The sequence below is a fragment of the Martes martes genome, assembly GCF_963455335.1.
Source record: "Martes martes genome assembly, chromosome: 12".
Lineage (NCBI taxonomy): Eukaryota > Metazoa > Chordata > Mammalia > Carnivora > Mustelidae > Martes > Martes martes.
Window position 1 is genome coordinate 84564319 of NC_137900.1, and position 27515 is coordinate 84591833.

A 27515-nucleotide genomic window follows, 5' to 3' on the forward strand; every position below is an offset into this window, starting at 1 on the left:
GGGGAGGGCGGGGGCAGGGCGGCTGGGGAGGCCCAGGCGGCGGAGCCTCCGGGACGGCGAACGGCGGGCGGCGGAGGAGGAGACGGCGGGTCGGGTAGGGCCGCGTTTCCCCTCCTCCTCCCATCCTCCTATCCACCAAGCCCGGGGGAATCCTGTGACAGCCCCTGCTGGGGGCCCGGCTGTGTTCTCATCCCGCGGGGCTGGGCCGGCCAGACTGCGCTCACCTCCCTCGACGAGCCGGGTTCTGAGGGGAGCCGTGATTGGGGGGAGGGGGAGCTGTGGCGGAGGGGAAAGGGCGCATGCGCAGGCGGGAACGCTCTTGCAGCCCCTGCCCAAACCGGTTCCCCCTGTCTGGGTGGGTGTCTGTCTACCGAGTCCTGAGCTTCCTGCAGTCCCTCTGACCCCCAGGCAAAGCCGGATTGTCTCTCGACTTTCATGTTTGGGGCCAGGTCCTGTTTGGGAATCTGGCTGCTCCCTCCGCCTCAGTTTCTCCCTTTTGCCAGTTGGGCCTGTATTTATGACTTCAGCTGGCTTGGGCCTCAAGCTAGCTTCGTGGGCTGCGCCAAATTTGAAAGACTTGCTTTCTTTTACTGCTGGCCTGCCAACTTGTACTGATCCTTCTCCTTTTCCCCACCTGCAGTTAAAGTGTCTCGCTCTCCCCATGTCCTTTAAGTATCTGCTCCCAGTACCTTGTTGCTGCGTCTTGATTCTCAGCGGTCCCTTAGGGATTTTCAGGTGTTGAGCCAGAGGATAACCCAGACTTCTAAGAGTTCGCTGTCCATTGCCTAGTACTACTTTTGGTCCCTGCTCTTCTAACCACTGTTAGCATCTGCACTTGTTTTTACAGGCATCTCCGTATTTAAGCTTTCTCGGGGATTCCTTTATCGTGGAAGCAAACGTGCTAGAAGGCCGTGTTAAGTGATCATGCTACTAGTGCTTCGTTAGTTTAAAATTGTGTTCCAACTTGGATTTGAAATCTTTTGGCTTTTGTGGTTTTTATTAGTAGGGGAAAAAAACTATCAGGGGCATGGTTTCACCATTCATTTAATTTTTTTATCCGTATAAACACCTGTGTTCCGTACATGTGACTGGAATAGTGTAATGTTTCTGTTTCCAGCTGCTTTGTTTATTTAAAAAGAAAACAATGGAGGGTGAATTGCACTGTGTTTATCACATTAAACTGATGTTTGAAAAGTTGAAAAAAAGTTAAATGCCAAGGAAGTACACATTAAACTTCTTTTAAACGAAGGACCTGTTGGCCTCAATTCAACGTGTATAAGGTGCTATTTTAATATATATTGAAGGCTTTTAAGTAGAGTTTACTTATAAAAACTGAAAATGAATGTGGAAGAGCGTTCTTTATGTTCTTCCTTTATAGATCTCAGATCGCATTAGATTTGCATCCATGACTGTTTGGTATTTACTAGTAACATTTAAAATTTACATGTAGCTTGAATACAGATAATTCAAATTCCTAATTAAAATTGAACTCTTGCTATGATGTAGTGTACTTCTTTTCAGTTTTATAACCCAGTTTACTGTTGATTAAGTTAGGTCATTGGTGTTAAGGCATATGTTTGTTTGGATAGTTAACCTACGAACTCTGTGCATTTTGGTCTTACTGGAATAGTGTCTTATTAGCTGTTGACACGTCCTTAATTTGAGTTGAGTGGTAATTTAGTGGGACACTGTAAGAGGGAAGACACCTGTTTCCTACCTTTTACATTACATATTGAAAGAAGTGCATTGTGCACGTTATCTACACGAAGAGACATGAGTTCCTTCAAATATATATCAACTTTACAGCCCAGATTCTTTAAAGAAGTCATTTTCTTTTGAGTATATTTCCAGTTAAACTTTCCAGCCCAAATTCTTTTTAAGAAGTCATTGTTATTGACCGTCTTTCCAGCTAATGCATAACCTACTTTGAAGGTCTCATCATTTTGCAGTAATTAACAAGTGATCTTTGAGTACAGGCTTTAGAAAATAATTTAATAGTTTAAATCAGTGCTGCTGTTGAGTGTCTTTATAGACAGTGGTGTGCCGAGGTTCTGGTGTAGGCTACCCATAATATCTTTGTAGTTTTCAGTGTAATCAGATATGATTAGACTTCTCAAGCATGTGGAGTAAATAATCCTTCATGGAGTTAGAATTTAAATATCGAAGTGCTGATTTAACCAACATACTTAAAGAAGGGTTTGGCATGACATTTGGGTGCTTTGTATGCAACTGCCTTGTTTTATTGGTTTTCCATGGTTAGATCCCAAAGAAAGAAAGAAAATCCAAGGCCAAGGACTCAAAGTCAGTGGGCAGCAACTTAACAGCTATTTCTTTTTTGCATAGATTGGTTACCCAGTCCATTCCCCACCCTCCACCTTCTGTGCTGTGTTGTTTCTGAGAGATATTGATTCTTTGGAAAACTTTTAAGTCAAAATAATACTGGATAGACGTTTAAACTTATAACCACTCTTATCGACCCTAATAGCTTTGTTTCTCTTCCTATACAAAAACTGAACAAATATGACAGTTTGCAAGTCATGACGAACACTTTAGTTATAGAATTTAGCCTGGAAGTTTCCCTCTTTTCAAAGCAACCAGTATCTCTGAGGTAGTCATCAATGAGACTCTCTTGACGATTGTCTTTCCAGCATAGTAGAGTTTTATGAGGCCTAACTTTTCCCCAAAATTCCTTTTTTTGTGGATCACATGTAAAAATAAAGCCCTTATTTTTAAGTTCATACCTGACGTTAAATAGTATATACTACCATGCCTCTGAAGCAGGAGGTGTATCTTCTTAAATGTATGGCTGTGCTGCCAGATTGGGAGGTCCACATCACTCATAAGAGTCCACGCATGGTTGTTACAGATCTCCAGTTAAGGTTGCATCACCTTTTTATGTTATAAATCACCACTCCTTGGAATCCATTAATCTTTGTGGGAATATATTTTTCTCCATGCTAAAATCTGTTATTTCTTTAGGTACATTAGCAAACTAGAGCCTGTGGTGACTTTAACAAAATGTTACTAACTGTAAAGCTTAACAATAATTTGACTATTTAAAAAATCTATTTTATATATAATATGTAAAATTTATTAAATATAACAAAATTATTTCATATATACTTATATGTATACAAAATGCATATTGTAATTTATATTTAAAATTGTAAATATATAAAAATTTATATTTTATGTACAATTAAATTATATAAAATTATAAATATATAAAATTATATATGTTACATATTTATAATTTTATATACAATATAGAAAGATTATACATATGTTTCCTTATTTACACATTTTGGTAATTACAACCAACAACCTGTGGTTATAATCTCGTTTTCCTTTTTTTGAAGATGGCCCTCGTATCAGAAAAAGGAATTGATATACGGAATCTTTTTGGGGGAGCATATTTTAAATATCATCATGGGTATTAAGAGACAGCATGCAAGGCTAAATTGGATTAAGTGTTGGGGATTTGTATAATACTACTGAGAAGAGCCTTGAGTTAATCATTTTCATATTTTTTATTGTAGAGGTAATAAACTGTTTTATGACCTTAAAGGATGCTGATGAACGGATTCTGGCAATGTAAGAGTAGGAACATGTCATGTAAATCTCTTTTGCTGTGACACACAATTTTCTGTGAACAGACCTCTGATATATCTATAGAAGAGAAATGGTTATATCCTTATCGTAGTTACCTGTTGAATTCTCTATGAATTGAAGAAAAATCTGAAATCTGTCTAACCTCCAAAGCTAATACTTCTTTACAAAAATTATTCCCTGGCAGGAACAAATCTTTAAATTTTTTGCTTTTGGTTGTGAGAACCAATTTTTTCAGATAGGTTTAAAAACATCTATGGAACTTAGTATTTGTGAATTTTTTAATATTCTCACACAGTGTCTATTCCAGTGCTGTGATGAAAATGTGTAATAAATGTTTGCCCATCCCTTATTCAACACACTTGTCCTATGTCCCACCAACCTTGTGTAATTCTGGCCACCTTATATCAGAAGGTGCAGAAAACAAGTGTGGATCTGCCAAAACATTTGTGGTTTGGATACACACTTTTCCCTAAAAGTAAAAAAGAGGTTATAGTTAAGGGGGTGCCCGGTTGGCTCAGTTGATTGGGCATCTGCCTTCGGCTTAGGTTGTGATCCTGTGGTCCTGGGATCAAGCCCCACTGTGGGCTCCCTGCTCAGCGGGAGCCTGTTTCTCCCTCTCCTCCCTGTTTGTGATCTGTCTCCCTCTCTCTCTCACTTTCTGTCTCTCTCAAATAAATAAGTTTTAAAAATTCATACTTCCAGATATATAAAGTACTAATGTAAATCATTATGCCCTAGGAATCTGTTCCAGAAAAAGAGAAAACAATTTTTTTTTTCAAATCTATACTAGGGAGGGCAGACATAATCTGACTTTGTGAATGAGCTAACTTTCATTGTTCCCAGAAGTAGGTTTCTATTGTGGAAATGGCATCCAAATAATTTAAATAGTTTTGGAGATATTGTGTTGAGGTGGCATAAAGTCATCATACCTTGAGTTCTGGAAAAAATTAAAGTGGTGTTTCCTGAAATATCCATAGGAACATGGGGAAACCACCTACATTTTCCCCCCTTTTAGCTGTCAACAGTACTGCATTCAGATAATCAACTCAGAGTTAAATGAATTATTTTATGTCCATTTCTTCCACTCTTACCTCTTGTACGTTTCATCTTGAGGTATCAAGATATAGGGGGTGAGTGTTAACATTGGTATCAGAAATACACAGATATCCCAAGTCTTGTACTTACTGTGTGACTAAAGGTAAGCTACTTAATACCTTTGAGACACCGTTTCTTCATTTGCAGAAATGGAACTGATTATGCTTACATCATGGATTAAGATTGGACAGCACCTGGCATCTCCCCACCCTCTTCCTGATTACTCCCAATGACAAAAGAATAGAAATGTTCATTCCTTTCCTTTCTCATACGAGAAAACTGAAGCTACAACATTGTTTAAGTCACATCAAGAAGGACCAAGGAGTTAATTTTTTTTTTTTAATATTGTACCAGACTATTAACTTTAATAAAGCTTTGTTACTCATGACAAAGTGAGAAGTAACTCTGGAAACAATAGTTGTCTTCTTTGGGCCCTTTACTAATTTTGTGAGTTTTACCTTAAAGATCCTATAATGTTACAGTTGGGCTTTAAAAACTTGTATAACCAGAGCGCCTGGGTGGCACAGTCAGTTGGGCATCTGACTCTTGATTTCAGCTAAGGTCATGATCTCAGGGTCTTGGGATGGAGCCCTGCATTGGGGTCTCCCCTTTCCTGAAATAAATAAATCTTTAAGGAAAAAAAATTGTATCGAACAACAAATGGATAAACAAAATTTAGTATACATACTCCATAGAATATTACTCGGTCTTAAGTAGAAAGGAAATTAGGACACATGCTATAACATAGGTGAACTTTGAAGACATTATACCAAATGAAATAAGCCAGCCACAAAAGGACAAATACTCTGTGATTCTGCTATTTTTATGAGGTACCTGAAATGGTCAAATTCATAGAGAAAGAATAGTGTGTTGGTTGCCTGGAGGAATGAGAGTTAGTGTTTAATGGATATGGACTTTCAGTTGGGGAAGATAAAAGAGTTCTAGAGGTGGATGGTGGTGATAGTTGCACAATAATGTGAATGTACTCAGTGCCACAAAATGTACGCTTAAAAATGGGTAAAATAGTAACATATATTTAGCCACAATTTAACAAGATTAAAACTTTAAAATCTTTTAAAAAATTAAATGTAAACCCTTCTGTCTTACAAATTTCTATATTCCTATAATTAAGTTATCCTTTTAAATTTTTCTGGAATTGAACTTAAGCAATCACTTTATAGTTGAAGGAAGTGAATTGCAGGTTAAAATTTGCCTGATGATGACTTTTAGATAACCTGGTTTTTCTTGCTTTTACTTGCTGTAGGCCCAAGATGGTTGTTTTGTTTTCTTTTCTTTCTGGTTTTCTAAGCTAAGTTGAAATTATTCAGAAGGCTTGAATTAATATGGTTCTCTTAGCTCACTAGAATAATTCAAAGAAACAGCCTCCAAATTCAGAGTTAGACTTCAACAAACAAAGACACATCTATTGTTTAGCAATTAGTAGTGGTGGAAAGGAATTTATTTTTATAAAGAAGGGATAATTTTCCATTGAGTTTTGTTAAATTTGTCCCACCCTTCCCAGGGCTAGGCTGTGAGAAACTCATGTGAAAACCAGTGCAGGAAAACATCTGAGCCAAGGAAAAAAGAAAAAAGCTGAGGTTAATATAGTGTGATTAAAAAAAATAATAACTTCTTAGTATGCAGTTTAATTTTAAAGGGCTACAGACCCAGAGAAATTGACCTGTTACAGCATCTTTGAGACTTGATTCTCTTCCTTCCTGTTTTGTCTTTTTCTGAACAGAGAGTAACCTTATCTGTGTTTTAGACAGATACAACTGGTACCTAACGTAGAGAATGGATTAGAATGGAGAGATAATGGAGATAAGGACACCAAGGAGAAGAGCTGCATTCCAGAAAAGGACAGAGGCACCTACAGTTTTATGTGTGAACTTAAGTAGGTTATGGAACCTGTCTCAACCTCAGTCTGTTCGTCATAAGAAGTCAATATCTGTCAAAGTTTATGTGAACATTAGAAATAATGCATATATAGCTTTTTAGTACCATGTTGACCATATAATTGGCAGTAGGAACTAGTAAGTATTACTGTTTCTTTATATTTAGCAAGATAACTTAAGTATCCCCTTTAAGATTCCCTAAAGCTGTACTCATTTGCTCGCTGGTTGAGCAACAAAAATGATGGGTATTGTGAAGGAAGTGATGAGAGTGTTTTGGTCCAAAGGGAATCTAAGATATATCTTCTGACTCAGTGTTAACTGGTTTTGAGTTTGACAGTTGGGAACTTGATGAAGAGTCAGCGAGGCACACTCAAAGGTAGTTCTTTTTGAGTCTCTTCATTCTAGTTGCCATCCATATCCATATCCCCAAGTCACATGTTTGTAGTGTAGCATATTTGTCATCTGTCCTCCTACCAGTTAAACACTGATTAAAGAGTATTATTCAATCAAATTTATGTAGGGCTGCTAGTAAACAAGGATATAAAGATAATACAAATAAAACCCAAGATCCCAGTCCACAAATAGTTCACAGGGACTGTCTGTGCTCATTGTATTCCCAGTGTTTACTATAGTGGTTTTTATTTAGTAATTCTTTCTGGAATAAATGATCAACCAATGTATTGGAGTAGGGAAGAGGTATAATATTATTCTACTGTGTGATAAATGCTATAATTTTGTGATAGAAGTAAAAAGCAAACAAAAGCCTTAGGGAGCCCTTGAGAGAAATAATGAATATTGCAGAAAGGAAAGGGGGAGTTTGGATATTTGATTGTAACATAAGATTGCTGGTGAGGGAGAAGAACTACCTGGGGAAATGGAGACCTGTTCCTAGATTAGCAAACAACATGAGCAAAGGCTTGAAAGCATAAAAATGCATGACATATTGGTGCATTTCTGGTATGGTTTGATAGAAGGAGATAAGACTAGAATGATAGACTGTTTCCCTATTTTGAAGACTAATGAGAGTTGGGGTTTTATTCTATTTTCCGTCAGGAGCAGTCAAAGGTTTTGAGGAAAGGGTGGGATATATGATCAGATATTTTAGATTTTAGCTTTTTAGCTAAATTTTAGATATTAGCTATAGGACCTTGATAATCAATGACTAGGAAAAGTCTAGATTATTATTATTATTATTTTATTTGACAGAGAGAGGGAGAGAGCACAAGCAGGCAGAGTAGCAGGGAGAGGGAGAAGCAGGCTCCCTGCTGAGTAAGAAGCCTGACGTGTGGCTCGATCCCAGGACCCTGGGATCATGACCTGACCAGAGACAGTTGCTTAACCAACTGAGCCACCCAGGCGCCCCATAGGGAGAGTCTAGGAAAGGAAACTTATGTTTTAGTTGAAAGAGAATGGAGTACTCATGAGTCAGTGACATGAAGGATGTCAGAGAATAAGATTGGGGTGTTTTGGAACCAAAATCCATTAGTGTTCCAGGGGAGAACATCTCTGTCTCGGATCAGTAGTTGTTAACCAGGATAGGGAACCTATGAGGAAGAAAGAATATGTTTGTGGGGTTGACAGAGGTTTACATGGAATTGATTTTGAGATGGTCATGAATACATGTAGCAGAACTGTTCTGTGTATTCTCACAACATCCTTCGCATACCTCTATTATACCAAGCACTATAATTTCCTGCTCATCTGTCCATTTTCTGTACCACTGTAAGCCTATCCTAGGTAAAGACTACCTATTATTCCTCACCATAACATTATACATAGTGCCTGGCACATGTCAGAAACTTAATACGAAATAGAAAGGAAAACACAGGGGCGCCTGGGCGGCTAATTCGGTTGAGCATCTGGCTCTTGATTTCAGCTTAGGTCATGATCTCAGGGTTGTGAGATCAAGCCCCATGTCGGGCTCCGTGCTGGGCACGGAGCCTGCTTAAGATTCTCTCTCTCCCGGGGCCCCTGGGTGGCTCAGTGGGTTAAAGCCTCTGCCTTCGGCTCAGGTCATGATCCTGGGGTCCTGGGATCGAGCCCCACGTTGGGCTCTTTGCTTTGCGGGGAAGCCTGCTTCCTCCTCCTCTCTCTCTCTCTCTCTGCCTGCCTCTCTGCCTACTTGAGATCTGTCTGTCAAATAAATAAATAAATAATCTTAAAAAAAAAAAAAAGATTCTCTCTCTCCCTCTCCCTGCCCCTCCTCTCACCCTCCTCCCTCTCAAAAAAAAAAGAAAAAGGAAAAGGAAAAAAAAAAAAAACGGAAAGAAAAACACAATACAAACACCCATATGGAATTAGAGAGGAAAGATAGAGCTATGAGTATTGTCAGCACACCAAAAAAAAAAAAAAAAAATTGTAACTGTGTGAGCTAGTAAGAGCCAGGGAAAAGTGGAAAAAGAAGAGGAACAGGGTAGAACTTAAAGAATGGGCAGAAGAGGGGTGCCTGGGTGGCTCAGTTGGTTAAGCGTCTGTCTCCAGCTCAGGTCGTGATCCCGGGGTTCTGGGATTGAGTTCCACATCAGGCTCCCTGCTCTGCAGCGAGCCTGCTTCTCCCTCTGCCTTTCTCTGTCTCTGTCTCTCGTGAATAAATAAATAAAAACTTTTAAAAAGGGGGGGGCAGAAGAAAGGGAACTTAAGTGATACCTGAGAAAAGGTAGTCAAAGGTAGAAAATGGAAGCAAGAAAAAAGTTTCAGAATAAAGAAATGGTCAGCATTTTCATTTATTTCAGTGGTAGAAGATGATGAGAACTGAAAAAAAAATTATTTGGGCTTTGAAAGTTAGTACTGTACTTGACTAGTTTCTTTATTTCCTTTTTAAAATGACGCTGAGAGGGCGCCTGGGTGGCTCAGTGGGTTAAGCCTCTGTCTTCAGCTCAGGTCATGATCTCAGGGTCCTGGGATCGAGTCCCACATTGGGCTCTCTGCTCAGCAGGGAGCCTGCTTCCCCCTCTCTCTCTGCCTGACTCTCTGCCTACTTGTGATCTCTCTGTGTCAAATAAATAAATAAAATCTTTTAAAAAAAAAAAGTTTAAAAATAATGACGTGGAGAGGGTAAAATACCCAGGGCCACAGATGAGGTGTTTTGTGTGTGTGTGTGTGTGTGTTTTTAAAGACTTTATTTATTAGTTCATGAGAGAGAAGGAGTAGGTGGAGGGGCAGAGGGTTAGAGAGAAGCAGACTCCCTGCTGAGCAGGGAGCCCAACATGGGGTTCAGTCCCAGGACTCCCGAGATCATGACCTGAGCCAAAGGCAGATGCTCAACCGACTTGAGCCACCCAGGTTCCCCCACAGATGAGGGTTTAAATTAAGTTTTAAAAAGAGGAGGTTCGATAAGGGTTGGTGAGAGATGGAGGAGCCAGATTTTTGAGAGAGCGACTGCTCTTCGACTTGAGTGTCCTATTGAAAGTGGTAGAGATGGAGGCAGTTAATATTACTTTGGGAGGAAAGAGTTTCAAGGAAATAAAGATGAATTAGAGCCCTGGAATAGTGGCTGGGAACTAGCACATTTTGTCTCAAGCATGTCAAGTTCAATTACAAGTATCACTCACACCTCTTTTATTGAGTTAGGTAGGTCACTTATTGGGAGGTGATTTTTGCCTCTACCAATTGCACATAAGCAAATTCATGCCACTGCAAGTTTGCTGTTTATGTTACTCCTCTGAATGTTAGTATCAGATAGTACTTCGTCCAAAAAACGAGTTTTTAAAAAGTAAACACCGATTGCCCAGGAGCCCTCTGCTATTGAAGGACTATCAAAAGAAACTTTATCATGGGCAGTTCTTTTCTTCTTTTTTTTTTTAAGATTTTATTTATTTGAGAGAAAGAGAACAAGCAGTGGGGAGGGCAGATGGAGGGAGGGAGAGAGAAAAGCAGACTGCCCGCTGAGCAGGAAGCCAGATGTTGGACTCCATTCCAGGACCCTGGGATTATGATCTGAGCCAAAGGCAGATGCTTTACTGACTGAGCCACCAAGGTGCCCCATTTCCTTTCCATTTTACTCCCCATTAGCTGGGTCTCTAAGAAAGAGGAGATTGAGAATGAAAATGATCTTCTTTTGGCAAGACTGAGGTACATTATTTGCCATGATCTTTGCAGAAGTATAGTTAAGTATAAATTGTCACTTAGGGCACAGAACAGTAAATTTAGGCTAAAAGTTTGTAAAGAGTTTTGATATCATGAGACTAATTTTCTTTGTTTTTAAAAATTTTTTTTGAAAAGATTTGAGTTGAAAATAGAGCTACCCTATGACCCAGCAACTGCCCTACTGGGTATTTGCCCTAAAGATACAAATGTAGTGATCTGAAGGGGCACGTGCACCTGAATGTTTATAGCAGCAATGTCCACAATAGCCAAACTATGGAAAGAACCTAGCTGTCCATCAACAGATGAACAGATGAAGAAGATGTGGTATATATATACAATGGGATACTATGCAGCCATCAAAACACAGACTCTTGCTATTTGCAGCAATATGGATGGAACCAGAGGGTATTATGCTACGCGAATTAAGTCAATCAGAGAAAGACAATTATCATATGATCTCTCTGATATGAGGAATTTGAGAGGCAGGGTGGGGCTTTGTGGGGGGGAAGGGAGGGGAAAAAGAAACAAGGTGGGATCAGGAAGGGAGACAAACCGTAAGAGACTCTTAGTCTCAGGAAACAAACTGAGGGTTGCTGGAGGGGAGGAGGGTGGGAAGGTTGGGGAGGCAGGGTGATGGGCATTGGGGAGGGTATCTGTTATGGTGTGTGCTGTGAATTGTGTAAGACTGATGAGTTACAGACTTGTACCCCTGAAACAATACATTATATGTTAATTTAAAAAAAAGGATCAGTCCAACAAAAGAATAAAATAAACTACCCATCAGAAAAAAAAAAAAAAGATTTATTTGAGAGAGAGAGAGAGCACTAGCTGGGGGAGCAGCAAGCAGAGGGAGAGGGAGAGAGAGAATCCCAAGCTAACTCAATACCCAACATGGAACATGACGCAGGACTCGATCCCATAACCCTGAGATCATGACTTGAGCCAAAATCAAGAGGTGGTTGCTCAATTCACTGAATTACTCAGGTGCCCCTTTTTATTTTGTAATTTTTAAATTTTTAATTTTTAAAAAAATTTCTAAACGATTTTATTTATTTGACAGAAATAGAAAGTGTACAAGTAGGCAGAGTGGCAAGCAGAGAGAGGGAGAAGCAGGCTGTCCGCTGAGCAGGGAGCCCAATGTGGGGCTCGATCCCAGCACCCTGGGATCATGACCTGAATGCAGCTGAAGGCAGCTGCTTAACCAACTGAACCAACCCAGGCACCCCCAATTTTTTTATTTTTAAGATTTTTATTTATTTATTTGACAGACAGAGATCACAAGTAGGCAGAGAGGCAGGCGGGGGGTGGGGAGCAGGCTCCCTGCTGAGCAGAGAGCCTGATGTGGGGCTTGATCCCAGGACCCTGAGATCATGACCTGAGCTGGAGGCAGAGGCTTTAACCCACTGAGCCACCCAGGCACCCCCCAATTTTTTTTTTTTACAATTTTATTTATTTGTCAGAATGCACAAGCAGGGGGCGCTGCAGCAGAGGGAGAAGCAGACTCTCCACTGAGCAGAGAGCCTGATGTGGGACTCGAACCCAGGACCCTGAGATCATGACCCAAGCTGAAGGCAGGCGCTTAACTAACTGAGCCATCCAGGTGTCCCCAGGCGCCCCTTTTAAAAAAAAAAATTTTTTTTTAAGATTTTATTTATTTATTTGACAGACAGACATCACAAGTAGGCAGAGAGGCAGGCAGAGAGAGAGAGGACAAAGCAGGCTCTCCACGGAGCAGAGAGCCCGGTGTGGGGCTCGATCCCAGGACCCTGGGATCATGACCCGAGCCGAAGGCAGAGGCTTTAACCCACTGAGCCACCCAGGCGCCCCTAAAAATTTTTTTTATTAAATTTCTGTGCCCAACATGGTGCTCAAACTCAAGACCCTGACCGACTGTGTCTACTTACTAAGCCAGCTAGGTTCCCCCATGAGACTAATCTTCAATCAGAAAATCTCTAGGGATCTTTTATATGTTAATAAGGATAAAAGTAGTAAAAGAAGTTCTGAAAAACTTAACAATTGAACTTTTGGGTTTGATGCTGGAGGCTGCATAAACAAAATCACCTATCATTTTAAGTGATTTACTGACTTTTTAAAGGTGATAGAGAAGGAAACATCCTTGAACTTGACTCACCAACCTGGCCCTGTTGGTAACTAGGTATGCTAGGGTGTAGGTTGTCACTTGTTTAAAAGAAGGAAATAACTAGTTCCTACCTATACCAGGATCCATATATGTATATTATCTTATTAAAATGGGATAAAAATCCTTACTCTGTCTACCTTATAGAATTGTTAGGTGGTAAAATGAGATTAAGAATGTGTATGTTTTAGTAATCTGTAAAGTATCATATAAAGGTAAAACATTTTTTATTTAGAGTATTCCTTTACATTTATTTAGATACAAAGAAATTAGAATGTGGAAAATAAGAAAGCTATGTATTTTTGTCCTAGTATTGTGTTTCTGAAACTGAATTACCTTAATCAGTTGATACTTGTTAATTCTTTTTTTTTTTTTTTTTGAAGATTTTATTGAACTTTTTGAGACAGAGAGCACAGGGTGGGTGGGGGATGTGCCAGAGAGAGAAAGAGAAGCTGACTCCTTGCTGAGCAGGGAGCCCAACACAGGGCTCAATCCCAGGACCCTGAAATCATGACCTGAGCTGAGGGAAGACGCTTGACTGAGCCACCCAGGTGCTCTGATAGTTGTTAATTCTTTTAAAACTGGAAGTTAGCTTAAAAAGCTGTAACTACTGGGTGCTTATACTGTTTTTTGTGTGTTACTAAATAAGGTGTACATATGTTCCTTAGTAATTTTTACAATAGTTTTGTAAGCTAGATAGTACGTCATTTTCACTTGTGGAAACTAAGGCTCATTATGACAAAGCTCACACTATTAGGTAGTGCAGCCAGTATTCTAACTTAGGTTTTTCCAACTCTTAATTGTGTGCTTTACTGTCACAAATGTGACATGTGTTCTGTCAGTCAGTAGATGATCTTACATTTTCATTGGGTGGCTCTTGTTCTTGTCCATCTTTATTTACTATTTATCCTAATTTTTTAGCAAGTATTTGAGCCCCTACTATGTGCTAGTGTCCTGGGATGGAGCCAGGCACTGTTCCAGGTGCTAAGGTACAGCAGTTAATGAAACAGACACATCTCTGTCGTGGTGGTACTTAGGTTCTAGCTTACATGTTATTTAAAAACAAATGATTAGGGGCGCCTGGGTGGCTCAGAGAGTTAAGCCTCTGCCTTCGGCTCAGGTCATGATCTCAGGGTCCTGGGATCGAGCCCCACATCGGGCTCTCTGCTCAGCAGGGAGCTTGCTTCCCCCCCCCCTCTGCCTGCCTCTCTGCCTACTTGTGATCTCTCTCTCTCTGTGTCAAATAAATAAATAAAATCTTTAAAAAAATGATTAAAACATAAAGTGTGTCAAATGGTGATGGATTTTATAAGGAAAAGTAGGAAGAGAGCTGGTGGTGCAGGATGTTTGGAGGAAGAAGCTTGTTCTTAATTATCCATGAGGTTTAGACCTAGAATTGCAGTCTGAAGGATGAAGGATTACAGTAGGGGCTTCTTTTGGTAAATGATAAAAGTAGGGATTAAAAACAAAACAGTTACTCCTCATGGTCTCCAGAGAGGTTGCAAATACAGCTTTTCCAGGAGTACACCAGGTTCTGGGACACCTCTTTATTGTGGAGGCCAGAGGAGGGGAGTCTTGTATAACTTTTCCTGTACTATTTCATGTTTTGATAAACTTCATTCCCACTGAGTGATTCAGTTTTTTTTACAGGTGCCAAAACAAATAGTATTTTATAAAGTGTGTTTTCCTATCACCTCCTCAAAGGAAATAGGTTGAACTTGGAGTTGGCCAAGTCTTCGCAGTTCCGTAGTGTTTAAATACCAAAGTATATTATTTTTTGAGTCTACAGTACTATAGGAAATAGTCAGTGTCTCAGATCATAGCTTTAGAGAACTTTCTGAGGCATTCTGCTATTAATCACAATTTAAAAGAATGGAAATCTAATTAAGCATGAAGAACCTTGCCTGAAGTATGAGCATGTTCTACAAAAGATAAAAATTCCTTTACCCAGTACTGAGTGTTTTGGGACAGAGCCCAGATTCGTGACATTGGAAAGGTGTCATAATCTGACAGAAAGAGCATAGCTTCTGGAATAACAGATAACTGGGTTCAATTTTTGCCTTTGCCTCTAACCACCTTACATTACAGCCATTATCTTGAACAAGTTACACCTCAGTCTAGGTCTCAATTTCCTTATCTGTGTAATAAATGATGTGAAGATTAAATTAAGAGACAGTTACCATCAAATTGTAATACATCGCAATACGTGCTGTAAAAATGTAAAATGGTAGAGGAGCAGAAATAAGGCAAGCAGCTTATTTGGTTCTGGGATGAGGATTGGCAAGCTACTAGGAAAAGGAGTTAGATCAGAATTGATGAGTTGGAGTTGATGGAGTACAAAAGCAAGGAAACCACTTTAGTAAGAGGATCCAATAACGGCAAATACATGGGTGTTTATTAAAGTTTTTATCTTGGGGCGCCTGGGTAGCTCAGTCGTTAAGCGTCTGCCTTCGGCTCAGGTCATGATCCTAGTGTCCTGGGATCAAGTCCTGCATCTGGCTCTCTGCTCAGCGGGAAGCCTGCTTCCCCCTCTCCAACTCCTCCTGTTTGTGTTCCGTCTCTTGCTGTCTCTCTCTCTGTCAAATAAGTAAATAAAATCTTAAAAAAAAAAAAATAAAGTATATATCTTTAGTAAGGACATTACCTCTTCTAATAATTTATTTTTTTATTGAAATATAATTGACATACAATATTCTACTAGTTTCAGGTGAATATATTTCTTAACTTTTCGTGTCTAGGTCCCTCTCCAAACATGTTCCCATAGTTTTCTTTACCCTAAATCAGTACCTGTTAACCTGTTGTTCAATGTGCCTCTGTTCTCTGCTACAGTATACATTTCTTGGGGGCAAGAATCTATTTTCTCTTGTTTACCATGTATTATTCTTTATACACTAGACACTTAGTGAGTATTCATTGAATGGATGAAGCAAAACTACATTGGAAAAAGTTTTCAAAAAGTACATTTTGAAGTGTCTTTGAATGCCACAGTATACATCTAAATTTAGTCCTATGAAATGTAAAGCTATGATAGCCATTTAAACAAGGAAATTAGTTTAAATAGGAAGCAGTAAGTAGTAGAAGTAAGGGTTCCATCCTTAGTTATGCCTAGGTAAATTACCTTCTTTTGGGGTTGCCATCTTCTTGTCTGTTTAACGGTAATACTCAGGGATTGTGTAATTCCTGCTGCCAGGTGTTTAGTTGTGAGCCTTTGAAAGGAAAGTAGTGCTTGGCACATGGTGTATGCTCAATAAATATATGTTCAGTTAGAAACACAAAGCATAAATCAGGACTTGTTAATTGGAGAGATTAAATAGACTCTCAGCACCTTTACCTCTTTGGGGTACAAGGTGAGCATAGAGCTAGAGCTACTGTTTATTGGTTACAGCTTTCTGAGTATGTTGCATTGTTTGTTGCTGTTTTGGCAACCAAATGGGAACATTGCCATAAAGTATTCAGAACCAGGTTTTTGAATGGTAGATGAGTTTAAGTTTTATTCCAGGAGTCCATAAATAATTGAGTGGCTTTTCATAAGTGACATATTTTTATACTTCTTGCTGGGAATTTTTGGCATGAAACTTACTGGTAATGTTCATGTTGAGTTGAACTCTAAGAAACCATGGGATGGGAAGATATGAGTTTTTAATGGATTTCTGATTTCTTGCTGTGTAAGGAATTTGCTCTGTCTTGAATTTATTTCTCTTGAGTGTGAATATGAAATTTTATTTCTTAAAAGCATCTTATTAATATTTTAAATTTAAGGATCGGTAACATTAGAAAAACCTTAGTTATTGTCCTGTGTGCTTTCAATTTCATTTATGTGTATAGCTTTACAGATTAAAGGGTAGAAAACAGAAATTTAGTACTTTATAGTTTTTGAGGTCCAACAATAGAGTTGTAACATATGCCAAAGAAATCACTGTCGGTAGGAAGTTATTCTCAAGGGAATCTGTTTTATTTATTTATTTTTTAATCTGAAATATCTTGGTCCTGAATAGCATCAAATTCCTTTATTTGGAATAGAAAGCCTAAGTTGTAAGTAGTGAAAGTCTTGGGAAGAGATTTTGAAAGTATTTTTTAAAGTTTTTCCTTATGTATTTTGTAAGAATTAGAGCATAACTGAATATCTGGCAGACATTCTATATGAGTATCTTTATGGTTTTTGTTTTTCAGGCATTTTTAAAATATTTAATCATTCATGAGTTGAGCTTCATTCTTGAGTCATGGATGACAAGGCTTCTGTTGGAAAAATCAGTGTCTCCTCAGACTCTGTATCTACTCTTAATAGTGAAGATTTTGTCTTGGTTTCCAGGCAAGGAGATGAGACACCATCTACAAATAATGGAAGTGATGACGAGAAAACAGGACTCAAGGTAAAACTCCATAACCTAAGATTCTTTTGCTTAGCCTTGCTAGGCTCATTGCAAAACTTGGCCTATAATAGGAAGGTATATGGAGTGCAACTGAAAAAAGGGAAGTAGTATCCTAACTTTTTTAATAGTAAAGACTTTTATTTATAATTAGTGATGGTGACAAATTTATATTTGATTAAGGATTTTCAATTTGATTAGCTTCTAAATCTTCTAATACCCCAATTGTGAAAACTAGCTGTCATAGTAGAAATATTTATGACCTTAGTATTATTTTTATTTTCTCATTAAATTAGAGATGATTATTTCTTCTGGTTGTGGTATATGTAGTGTAAAAGCAAGGGCAGGTCAGCAGTGTAATTTATAAAAATATATTTTAGGATTATTGAAACAATATTAAATACGTTGATATTGGCCATTTTTGTTTGTTTATATTTTCTAAGCCAAATGAACAACTATTTTACTTTTTTCCCCATACTCTGTTAATCATTGTCTTTATGAATATTAGGAAGAACACTGTTAATGCCATTTAAAATGTAAATCGCTTTAAAAATATTTCAGTTCTTGTTTAAGTTTATTCATTCAACAAGTATTTATTGAGTATTGACTGTGTGCCAAGTACTAAATACTGGGGATACAGTGGTGAATAAGATTGCAAAGCCACCTACCCTCTTAAGAGTTGTTATTCTAATGGAGGAAACAGACTTTAAGCACATAACAAAATGAATAGGTTATGTAAATTTAGGTGCTGTGAAGAAAATCAGAGTGGGATACGTGGATAAAGAATAAAGGGCAGGTACTATTTTAGAGAATGTCTTGAAATGACATTTGAGCAGAGACCTGAACGAAATGGGGAAGAAGGCCAAGGAGAAATCCAGGAGGAGAGCTTTTTAAAGGGAACAGAAGACAGATCCTGAAGAGGACCACCCTTGTTAGGCCAGAGATTAGAGCAGAGTGACTAAAGGAAATAAAAAGTGGTAAACTGATATCCAGTGCTTGGCTGAGCCTGCATCATGTAGACTTTTGTAGAGCTTAGGAGAAATTTGGACTTTGTTGTAAATGTGAAGGAATCTTTTGGAGAGTTTTCAATGGGGGCATGATCTGATTTACATTTTAAAAAGCTCACTGGCTGATAGAGACTTCTAGCATGGCGGCATAAGGAGATGTGTGGACCTAATCCTCAGCAAAATTGGTGGCAGTTATTAAAACAAACAAACAATGATTTAGTCTTTGGAAGTGTTCTAAAGGGTATACAGCAAGTAAAGAAACATTTATTCAAGGAAATTGACTAAAATTTGGTAAAGAATCTGTGATATTTGAACCAAGACCTATTGCTTCCCTCATCTATCCCAGCTGAGCAAAATGGTAACCCCATTATCAGTGCAATCAAGAAGACAGGATTATCCCCCGCCCCCGCCCCTGACTCCTAGTTGGGGGGCTATCTTCCAGGGAGTAACAGGGCAGTTGTGTTTCTCATCCTGCCTCCAGCTACATTTTGCTAGCCAAGTGTGACTCAGAGATTGCGGTGGGGGGTGGGGGAGGGGGATATGCCGCTTCCCTTTTTTTGCCCAGCCCTTGTTCTTGGGATAGAGGCTCTCCTTTGGGCACAGTGCTGCTTAGAATACTGAGGGTCCAGTTGCCCTAGCCTCTAAAATAGTGGTTCCCCACCAGTACAGACAAACCAAGAAGACTTTAGACTACTATATCACCTACAACCACCATGTACTCAGCTTCTAAAGATGGCATGTCACTCAGGGTAAAACATGCTATTGTTCCATCTCCCAGCTTCACAACTGTGGCTCTCAGATTTTCCCTGTTGTGAGAAGGGGGTCATAAAACAGCTCCTAATCCCTTCCCAGAGAAACTGACTTTATTTACAGTAGAGAAATTTATTTACAGTAGAGAAATTCAAGCCCAAGGGTATTCTCAAAAACAGTAGACCTTGTGGTGAAAGGTAATTGGAGAGGAGATTGGTAGATTGATTGAACATATAGATTTAAGTATAGGTTTACTGGGAGGAGACTGACTCTTAGAGTCAGAACAAATCTCAAACAGGGACTTCTGAAACTCTCCCTTCAAAGTAATGTCAATTTGGTTATTCTGTGGAGTAGTTTATACCCAAGTGTATTGTTGAAAACTATAGAGCAGTTGGCCATAATTAGTGGAGTTTAACATCTATGGTGGTCAGAGGGAGACCAAGTACTCTTTCAAAATTGCTCTCATTTTAGGATTACTATAGGCAAAGTCAAATCTCTCCAGGGGAGCAAGTCAGAGGTTTAACAGTATAGGAATTAGGGGAATAGAATTTAGGGAAATAAGCTATCTAGCTACTAAATAAACAATCAAGCATAAAAAAAAAAGAAGTCCCAGAGTGGGGAGACCAGTACTGTGAATTGGTACAATATATTATCTAAAATATTAAGTTTCCAACACAAAATTGTAAACATGCAAAGAAACATGAAAAAATAACCCATATGTCCTTTTTTTTTTTTAAAAAAAAAAAAGAGCAGGTAGTAGATACTGGTTATGAGAGTGACATGTTGGATTTAATACATAGATTCTTCAAAGTAGCCATTAAGTTCAATGAACTAAAAGAAATCTCGCTTAAAGAAATAAAGGAAAGTATGATGACAGTGTCATATCAAATACAGAATATCATTAAAGAGATAGAAATTATTAAAAAAGGAATCAGTTGGAAATTCTGAAGTGGAAAAGCACAGCAGCTGAAACCGAAAATTCACTAGAGGGGATCAACAATGAATTTCAGCTGGCAAAAGAATTAATGAGAGGTGTTTTCAGGAGTTTCAGGATAAACTTTACTACCACCCTACCCTTAAAGAACACTGATTTAGACAATCAGTCATGGACTAGAGTGCCTTTGTGGAAGTCGAGGGGTCTATCAGGTTTCAGCATGCTTGGACCAAAAAACATCCAAGATTGGATCCATTGAAGTCTGTGAAAGGAGCTGTTTTACTTTACCTGTGTCACCTTTCCCCCAAGATAGCACAGCTCAATGCCAGTAGAGACTTTCTCTGCCCATGATTTTCTCCATGTGGGAAATTGAGAGCAGGTGCTGGATTCCCCAGCTTTGTGGGCTACTCCCAAAACCCATTTCTTTCTCACTCCTTCCAGAATATTGGGTTGTGAACTACACAACTTGGGGGTGGACAGTCTTGCTGGGAGAACACTAGCTAAGGCTGAGAATGGAACATATGAGAGGAACACACATTTTATTAACTGCTTTGGGAACTCTGTCGGGAAGTCTGTTCATGAGGTTGTCTCCCCTGCTGATCACTTCAGCTGGGCTATGGGTACCACCAAGCTCTGTGCAGCTCACCCAGACACACCCACCCCCAGTGACTGCCTTCTTGTGCATACTGCTGAGGGCAAGAATGGTCAGAATGAGCCTTTGCAGATGGCCAGTGAGCATGCATAGGAACTGGATTCTGTGGGATTGGGAGAAACCACATGCTTGAGCAGTCATTGCCACCTTAGGAAAAGCAAATGAAATAGAAATCATCAAGCAGAAGAAATTATTACAAAGTAGAAGAAAGATTATTTAATGTTATCTAGTTTGAAAACAAAAAAATGCAAAAGAGTGCAGAAAGCCTGCATGAACCATGGTATACCATAAAAATAATCTCTGCATTTATTGCTGTGCCAGAGGAAGAGAGGGGGAAATGGGTTGAAAGGTTATAGAGACCTAATGCATGAGAATTTCTCAAATTTGGAGAGAAATTTGGACATCTGAGTTCATAAAGCTTATAGGTTTCCCCAAGATTTCAACCCAAAGCAATTCTTTCCAAGACACATTATAATAAAACTGTCTAAAAGACAATTTTTAAAGGAGCAAGAGGGAAAAAAAAATCACATGACAAGGGAGTCTCCATAAGTCTATTAGCACATTTTTCAGCAGAAACTTTGCGGGCCAGAAGAGAGTGGGATGATATACTCAAAGTGCTGAAAGAAAAAACAAAAAACAAAACCAAGAATGTGTTATTCAGCAAAGTTGCCCTTCAGAAATGAAGGAGAGAAAAAGATATTCCCAAATCCAGCTAAGGGAATTAATCATCACCAAACCTTACTAAAAATGCTGAAAGGTGTTCTTCAATCTGAGATGAAAGAATATTAACTAATAAAATGAAAAACATGAAGGTATAAAACTGAAGAAGGTAAGTATATAGTCAAAATCATAATACTCTTACACTGTAAGATGGTGTGTTGATTAATTCTAGTATAAAGGTTAAAAAGACAAAGGTATTAAAAATAACTATTGTGATAATGAATATACAATATAAAAAGTTACATTTTTACACCAAGACCCTAAAATGTTGTGGGGGGAAGGGTGGAGTGTTTATATATGATTGAAGTTGTTACAAATAAAAAATACACTGTTATATGAGTAATACATTTTAAGATACTTTATGTAAGCCTCATGGTAACCACAAGCAAAACCTACAATAGATAACATGAAAGTTAACAGTAAGGGAATCAAAGTATACCACTTTGGAAAACTTCATTTCACACAGGAAGACATCAAGAAAGGAAGAAAAGAAAAAGGGAGCTATAAATCAGTGAGAAAACAGTAACACAGCATTATAAGTTCTTACCTATATATAATTACTTTAAATGCAAATGAAGTATGTTCTCCAAATGACATAGTGTCTGAGAGGATAAAAAATATGATCCCCACTATATTCTGCCTGTTAGAGACTCATTTCAGCCTTAAGGAGATACACAGACTCAATGTGAAGAGATGGAAAAGCAGTTCCATGCAAGTGGAAACCAAAAGAGAGCAGGGGTATCTGAATTGATACCAGACAAAGTAGACTTTTAGTCAAAAAACTATAAGACAGAAGGAATAATAAAATGAAAAATGGGTCAATTCATCAAAAAGATGTACCAGTTGTAAATATATATGTATTGAGCATCAGAGTACCTAAATATATTAAGCAAAAGAAACAGATCTGAAGGGAGAAATAGACAATACAATAATGATAGGGAACTTTAGTACTCTATTTTAAACAATGGATAGATCATTTAGGCATAAAACTAATAAGGAAACATTGGACTTGAACTATACCATAGACCAAATGGACCTAACAGGCATATATAGAACATTCTATCCACAGCAACAGAATACTTATTCTTCTCAAGCATACACAGAACATTCTTCAGAATGGATCGATCATATGTTAGGTCACAAAACAAATCTTAGCAAGTTGAAGACTGAAATTATGCTAAATATCTTTTTTCTAACTATAGAGGTATGAAATTAGAAATTAATAACAGAAGGAAAATTTGAAAATCACAAATATTTGGAAATTAAACGATATACTCCCAAAGAACCAGTGAATCAAAGAAGAAAACAAAAGGGAAATCAAAAATACCTTGAAACAACAACAGAAAACATATTTCACATTCCACAATGTGGAATCTGAGCCAAATTTAAAGTAAAATAGTGGTTGCCAGGGTCAGGAAGTGATGGTGGGAGAAATGCTATGTTGGTCAAAGAGTACAAATTTCCATTTGTGCATTTATGAGGTTTTGGGAATCTAATGTACAGCATTGGGATTATAGTTAACAATACTATATTACATAATTGATTGAAAGTACCTAAGAGAATACATCTTAAATGTTCTCACCACACACACAGAAATGGTAATCGTGTGAGTTCTTGGATCTATTAACTAACCTTATTGTGGTAATCATTCCACAACATGTACACATATCAAATCACATTAAATGTTTTATTTCAATTAAGTCTCAATAAAGTTGGAAAAATACATAAAAAATAAAGACCCACAGATTTTTCATGACAAATAAAATGGGAGAAGTGTTGAAAATATTTTAAAAAATGAACTGTTACCACAGTCTTGAAGAACTATCAAAATAAGCTGAGTGAAAAAAAAAAAGCTGAGTGGAAGGTGACAGACCAGCCCCCCCCCCCACCAAAAGCTCATATTCACATTCTATTTATATATAATTCTAGAAGATGCAAAACCTAGAGTCACAGAAAGCAGTTCAGTAGTTGCCTGGGGGTATGATGATGGGATGGGGAAGAAGAATGGGAGTACAGGGGTGCCTGGGTGACTCAGTCTGTTAAACATCTGCCTTTCGCTCAGGTCATGATCCCAGGGTCCTGGGATCAGGCCCCACATCGGGCTTCTTGGTCAGTGGGGAGCCTGCTTCTCCCTCTCCCACTCCCTCTGCTTGTGTTCCCTCTCTTGCTGTAACGCTCTCTGTCAAATAAATAAAATCTTTTTTAAAAAAATGTTTTTTTAAAAAAAGAATGGGAGTACAGAGGGGTGCAAGGAGTTTTGGACATTATGGATATGTCCACTGCCTTGATTGTGGTATGTGCATATGCCAGAATTCACCAAAGTGCACATTTAAATTATGTGAATTTGAATGTACATGTGCTTGCTTTGGCAGTACACATACTAAAATTGGAACAATACAGAGACGATTAACATGGCCCTTGTGCAAGGATGACACGTAATGTACATCAAGTATACTGTAATAAATACATTTTTTTAAAGATTTTTAAAATTTCTTTGACAGAGACAAAGCGAGAGGGGGAACAATACCAGAGGGAGTGGGAGAGAGGAAGCAGCCCTCCTGTCAAGTAGAGAGCCCGATGCGGGGCTCAATCCGAGGACCCTGGGTTCATGACCTGAGCTGAAGGCAGAGGCTAAACCCACTGAGCCACCCAGGCACCCCACAAATATGTTTTTTTTAAAGAAAGAATTTAACAATTTTTATTATTTTTATTATTTTTACCTTTTTATTAAGGAGGCTCCACACCTAATGTGGGTCTTGAATTCACCACCCTAAGATCAAGAGTCACATGCTTTATGGACCAAGCCAGCCAGCCACTCTTAAAAGAAGGAATTAATAAACTTGAAGATCCGTAGAAATACCCAAAGAACAGAAAGAATGAACAATGAACAAAACCACAGAGAAAAATGAGATGTTATTAAATGTAATAACATCCTTGTATGTATTTCAGAAGGAGAGGAAGAAAATGAGCAGAAAAAATATTTAACGAAATAATATCTGAAAAGTCCCACATTTATTTATTGAAAAACAATACATCTAAGAAGCTCACCATACTCTAAGATAAACTCAGATCCACAAAAAGGCATATCTTAGTAAAATGTTGAAAACCAAAGACAGGGGGGAGATCTTAAAAGTAATGAAAGAGAAATGATTCATTTCCTGGAAGGGGACCTCAGATTTATAGCTGACTTATCAGCAGAAATAGTGGAAGCTTGAAGCCAATGGGATGACATATTCAAAGTGCTCAAAGAAAAAACTGTTAACCAAGAATCCTAGCAAATCTTTTAGTCAAAACTGACGATGAAATAAAGATATTTTGAAATAAAAACAATTTACTGCTATCAGAACCACCTTGCAAGAAATACTGAAAGAAGTTATTCTGGCTAAAAGCAAGTGACCCCAAATAATTTTAATCCGTAGCACCAGTAACGGTAATTGTGTAATGATAAAGACAGTATGAATACATTTTTCTTCTTTTGTGTTATATATACAATATGTATATATTGTACCCATAATATACAGATAGATGATCTATTTGCCAGTCATAAAAAAAAAACGAGGTAGGTCAGAGCAGAGCTGTATTACAGCTTAGGAAATGACTTAATATGGTAATTCAAAACTACAAGAGCGAATGAAGACGACTAGGATTGATTATACAACAAAATAAATACACATTTTCTCATCTCTTCTAGAAGACACAGAATTATATGAAGTAACAATTATAAAAATGTGTTGATTTGTAATATTTATGGATATAGCATGTGTAATAATACCATGGGGGAATACTGCTATATTTGAATAATTTTTTATCTTACTGGAATTAAGGTAGTATAAATTAGAACGTGATTCTAATAAATTAAGACATGCATGGCAAGTTCTACAACAACTACTAAAGTGATATACACACATTAAAGAAATATCAATGCATATTAGAAAATATTCACTAGATACTAAAAAAGCAGGCAGTATTGGATACAGCTTAAATGTATGTAGGAAAATTTCTACCTGTAAATTCCTATATTATGAAACAAGGAAAATTTCAAATCAATAACCTCATCTTCCACCTTGAGACATTGGAAAAAGAAGGGCAAACTAAGTGTAAAACAAGCCAAAGTACGAACAAAAGCTTAGAGCAGAAATCAGTGAAACAAAATAGAAAAGTAATAGAGAAAAATCAATGAAACAAGCATATGTTTCTTTCAGATCAATGGAATTAACATTACCTTAGATTGACCAAGAAAAAGAGAGATTACTAGGATTAGAACTGAAAGAGGGGGAATTACTGCCAAACTTAAGTTAAATAGGATTATAAAGACTTATTAGGAATAGTAATATGCCAAGAAATTAGAGAACTTAGTGAAATGGATACAGTTGTAGAAAAATACTAATGAGACTTAGTGTGAATAGACCTATGACAAGAAGTTGAATTAGGAATAAAAAATATACCACAGAGAAAAGCTCAGGCCTAGATGACTTTATTTCTGAATTCTACCAGATGCTTAAATCAGAATATCAGTTCCTCATAAACTTCCAAAAAATAGAAAAGGAGAGAATATTTCATAACTAAATCTATGAGGGTGACACTGTACCAATGCCAAAATTAGACAAAGACATCACAAGAAAGCTACATGTCAGTATCTTAAATATGGACACAAAAGTCCCCAACAAAATATCAGGATATTTAATTCAGCAGTATATGAAAAGGATTATATACCATGGTCAAGTGGGATTTATCCCAAGAATGTAAGTTAGTTTAACAACTGAAAATCTGTGAATGTAATATATCGGTGGAACTAAAAACAAAACCACATGATCATTTTTAGTAGGCACAGGAAGAATGTTTGGTGAAACCCAACACCTTTTTATTTTATTTATTTATTTATAAAATATTTTTATTTATTTATTTGACAGAGATCACAAGCAGGCAGAGAGGCAGACAGAGAGAGGAGGAAGCAGGCTCCCTGCTGAGCAGAGAGCCCAATGCAGGGCTCGATCCCAGGACCCTGAGATCACGACCTGAGCTGAAGGCAGAGGCTTTAACCCACTGAGCCACCCAGGCGCCCCCAACACCTTTTTATAAAAATAAAGAAATGTAGAAAATAAATCAACTATGAATAGAACTTCCTCAACCTGATTAATAGCATCTATGAAAAACTCACAGTAAGAATCATTCATGCTGGTGAAAGAGTAGATTCTTACCCCTTAGTTCAGACTCAAGACCTGGGTGTCTGCACTTGCAGCCTCTGTTCACCATTGTACAACCAGGGCAGTTAGGGATGCAAAAATATTATACCCAGGTTGGAAAAAAGGAAGTAAAAACTCTGTTTGCAGTTGACACGAATTTATATATGGAAAACCCTATGAAATGTGAAAAAAATATATTAAAACTATTAAGTTCAGCAGTATTATGGGATACAAGATCAATATCCAAAAAGTTCAATTTTTTTATACACCTGGAATGAACAATCTTAAAATAACAATGAAGAAACATTTATGATAGCATGAAAAAGAATGAAATAAGGGTACCTGGGTGGCTGAGTTAGTTAGGTGTCTGACTTTTGATCTCAGCTCAGGTTTTGATCTCAGGGTTGCACGTTGAAGCCCCCCATTGGGCTCCACACTAGATGTGGAACCTACTTTAAAAAAAGAAAGAAGAAATGAAATAGTGTTAAGTTAACCAGAAGTGAAAATCTTATACTTTGAAATCTGCAAAACATTGTTGAAAGAAATTAAAGAAGAGCTCAGTAGATGGAAATCTATACAGTGTTCATGAAACTGATCTGCACTTTCATTGCAATCTATCAGAATCCTAGGTAACATCCATGTAGACGTTTACATGCCAGTTGTAAAATTCATTTTGGATTGCAAGGGACTTTGAATAGGCCAAAGTAATCTTGAAAATAAAGAACAAAGTTGGAGGACTCAAACTTTGTAATTTCAGAACTTATTATAAAGCAGTGGTAATCAAGACAGTGTGGTACTGACATAAAGATAGGCATATAGATCATTGGAATACATTTGAGAGTTGAGAATAGAATCATTTCGGTGGTCTGCTGATTGAGACAAGGTTTACTAATGCCATTCAGTTGGGAATAGGTTTTTTGGTCTTGGTTTTTTTTTTTTTTTTTTTTTTTCAACAAATTGTGCTCGGACAACTATATAGCCCCTTTCAAAAGAATGAAGTTGTACCCTTACCTCATACCATGTACAAAAATTAGCTTAAAATGGATTACAGGCTTCAGTGTAAAGCTCTTAGAAGAA

The 27515-nt window shown here is 37.8% G+C and overlaps 1 protein-coding gene across 1 annotated transcript in view; it reads left to right on the plus strand.

Moving 5' to 3' along the window:
- Window positions 1-27515, plus strand: part of RABGAP1 (RAB GTPase activating protein 1) — a 153487-nt gene continuing 125972 nt past the window's right edge. Inside the window, exons 1-2 of the mRNA XM_080819472.1 lie at window positions 1-94; window positions 16996-17195. Coding sequence (XP_080675598.1) covers window positions 17046-17195 — 150 coding nt within the window. The 5' untranslated portion in view covers window positions 1-94; window positions 16996-17045. The remainder of the gene's footprint in view (window positions 95-16995; window positions 17196-27515) is intronic.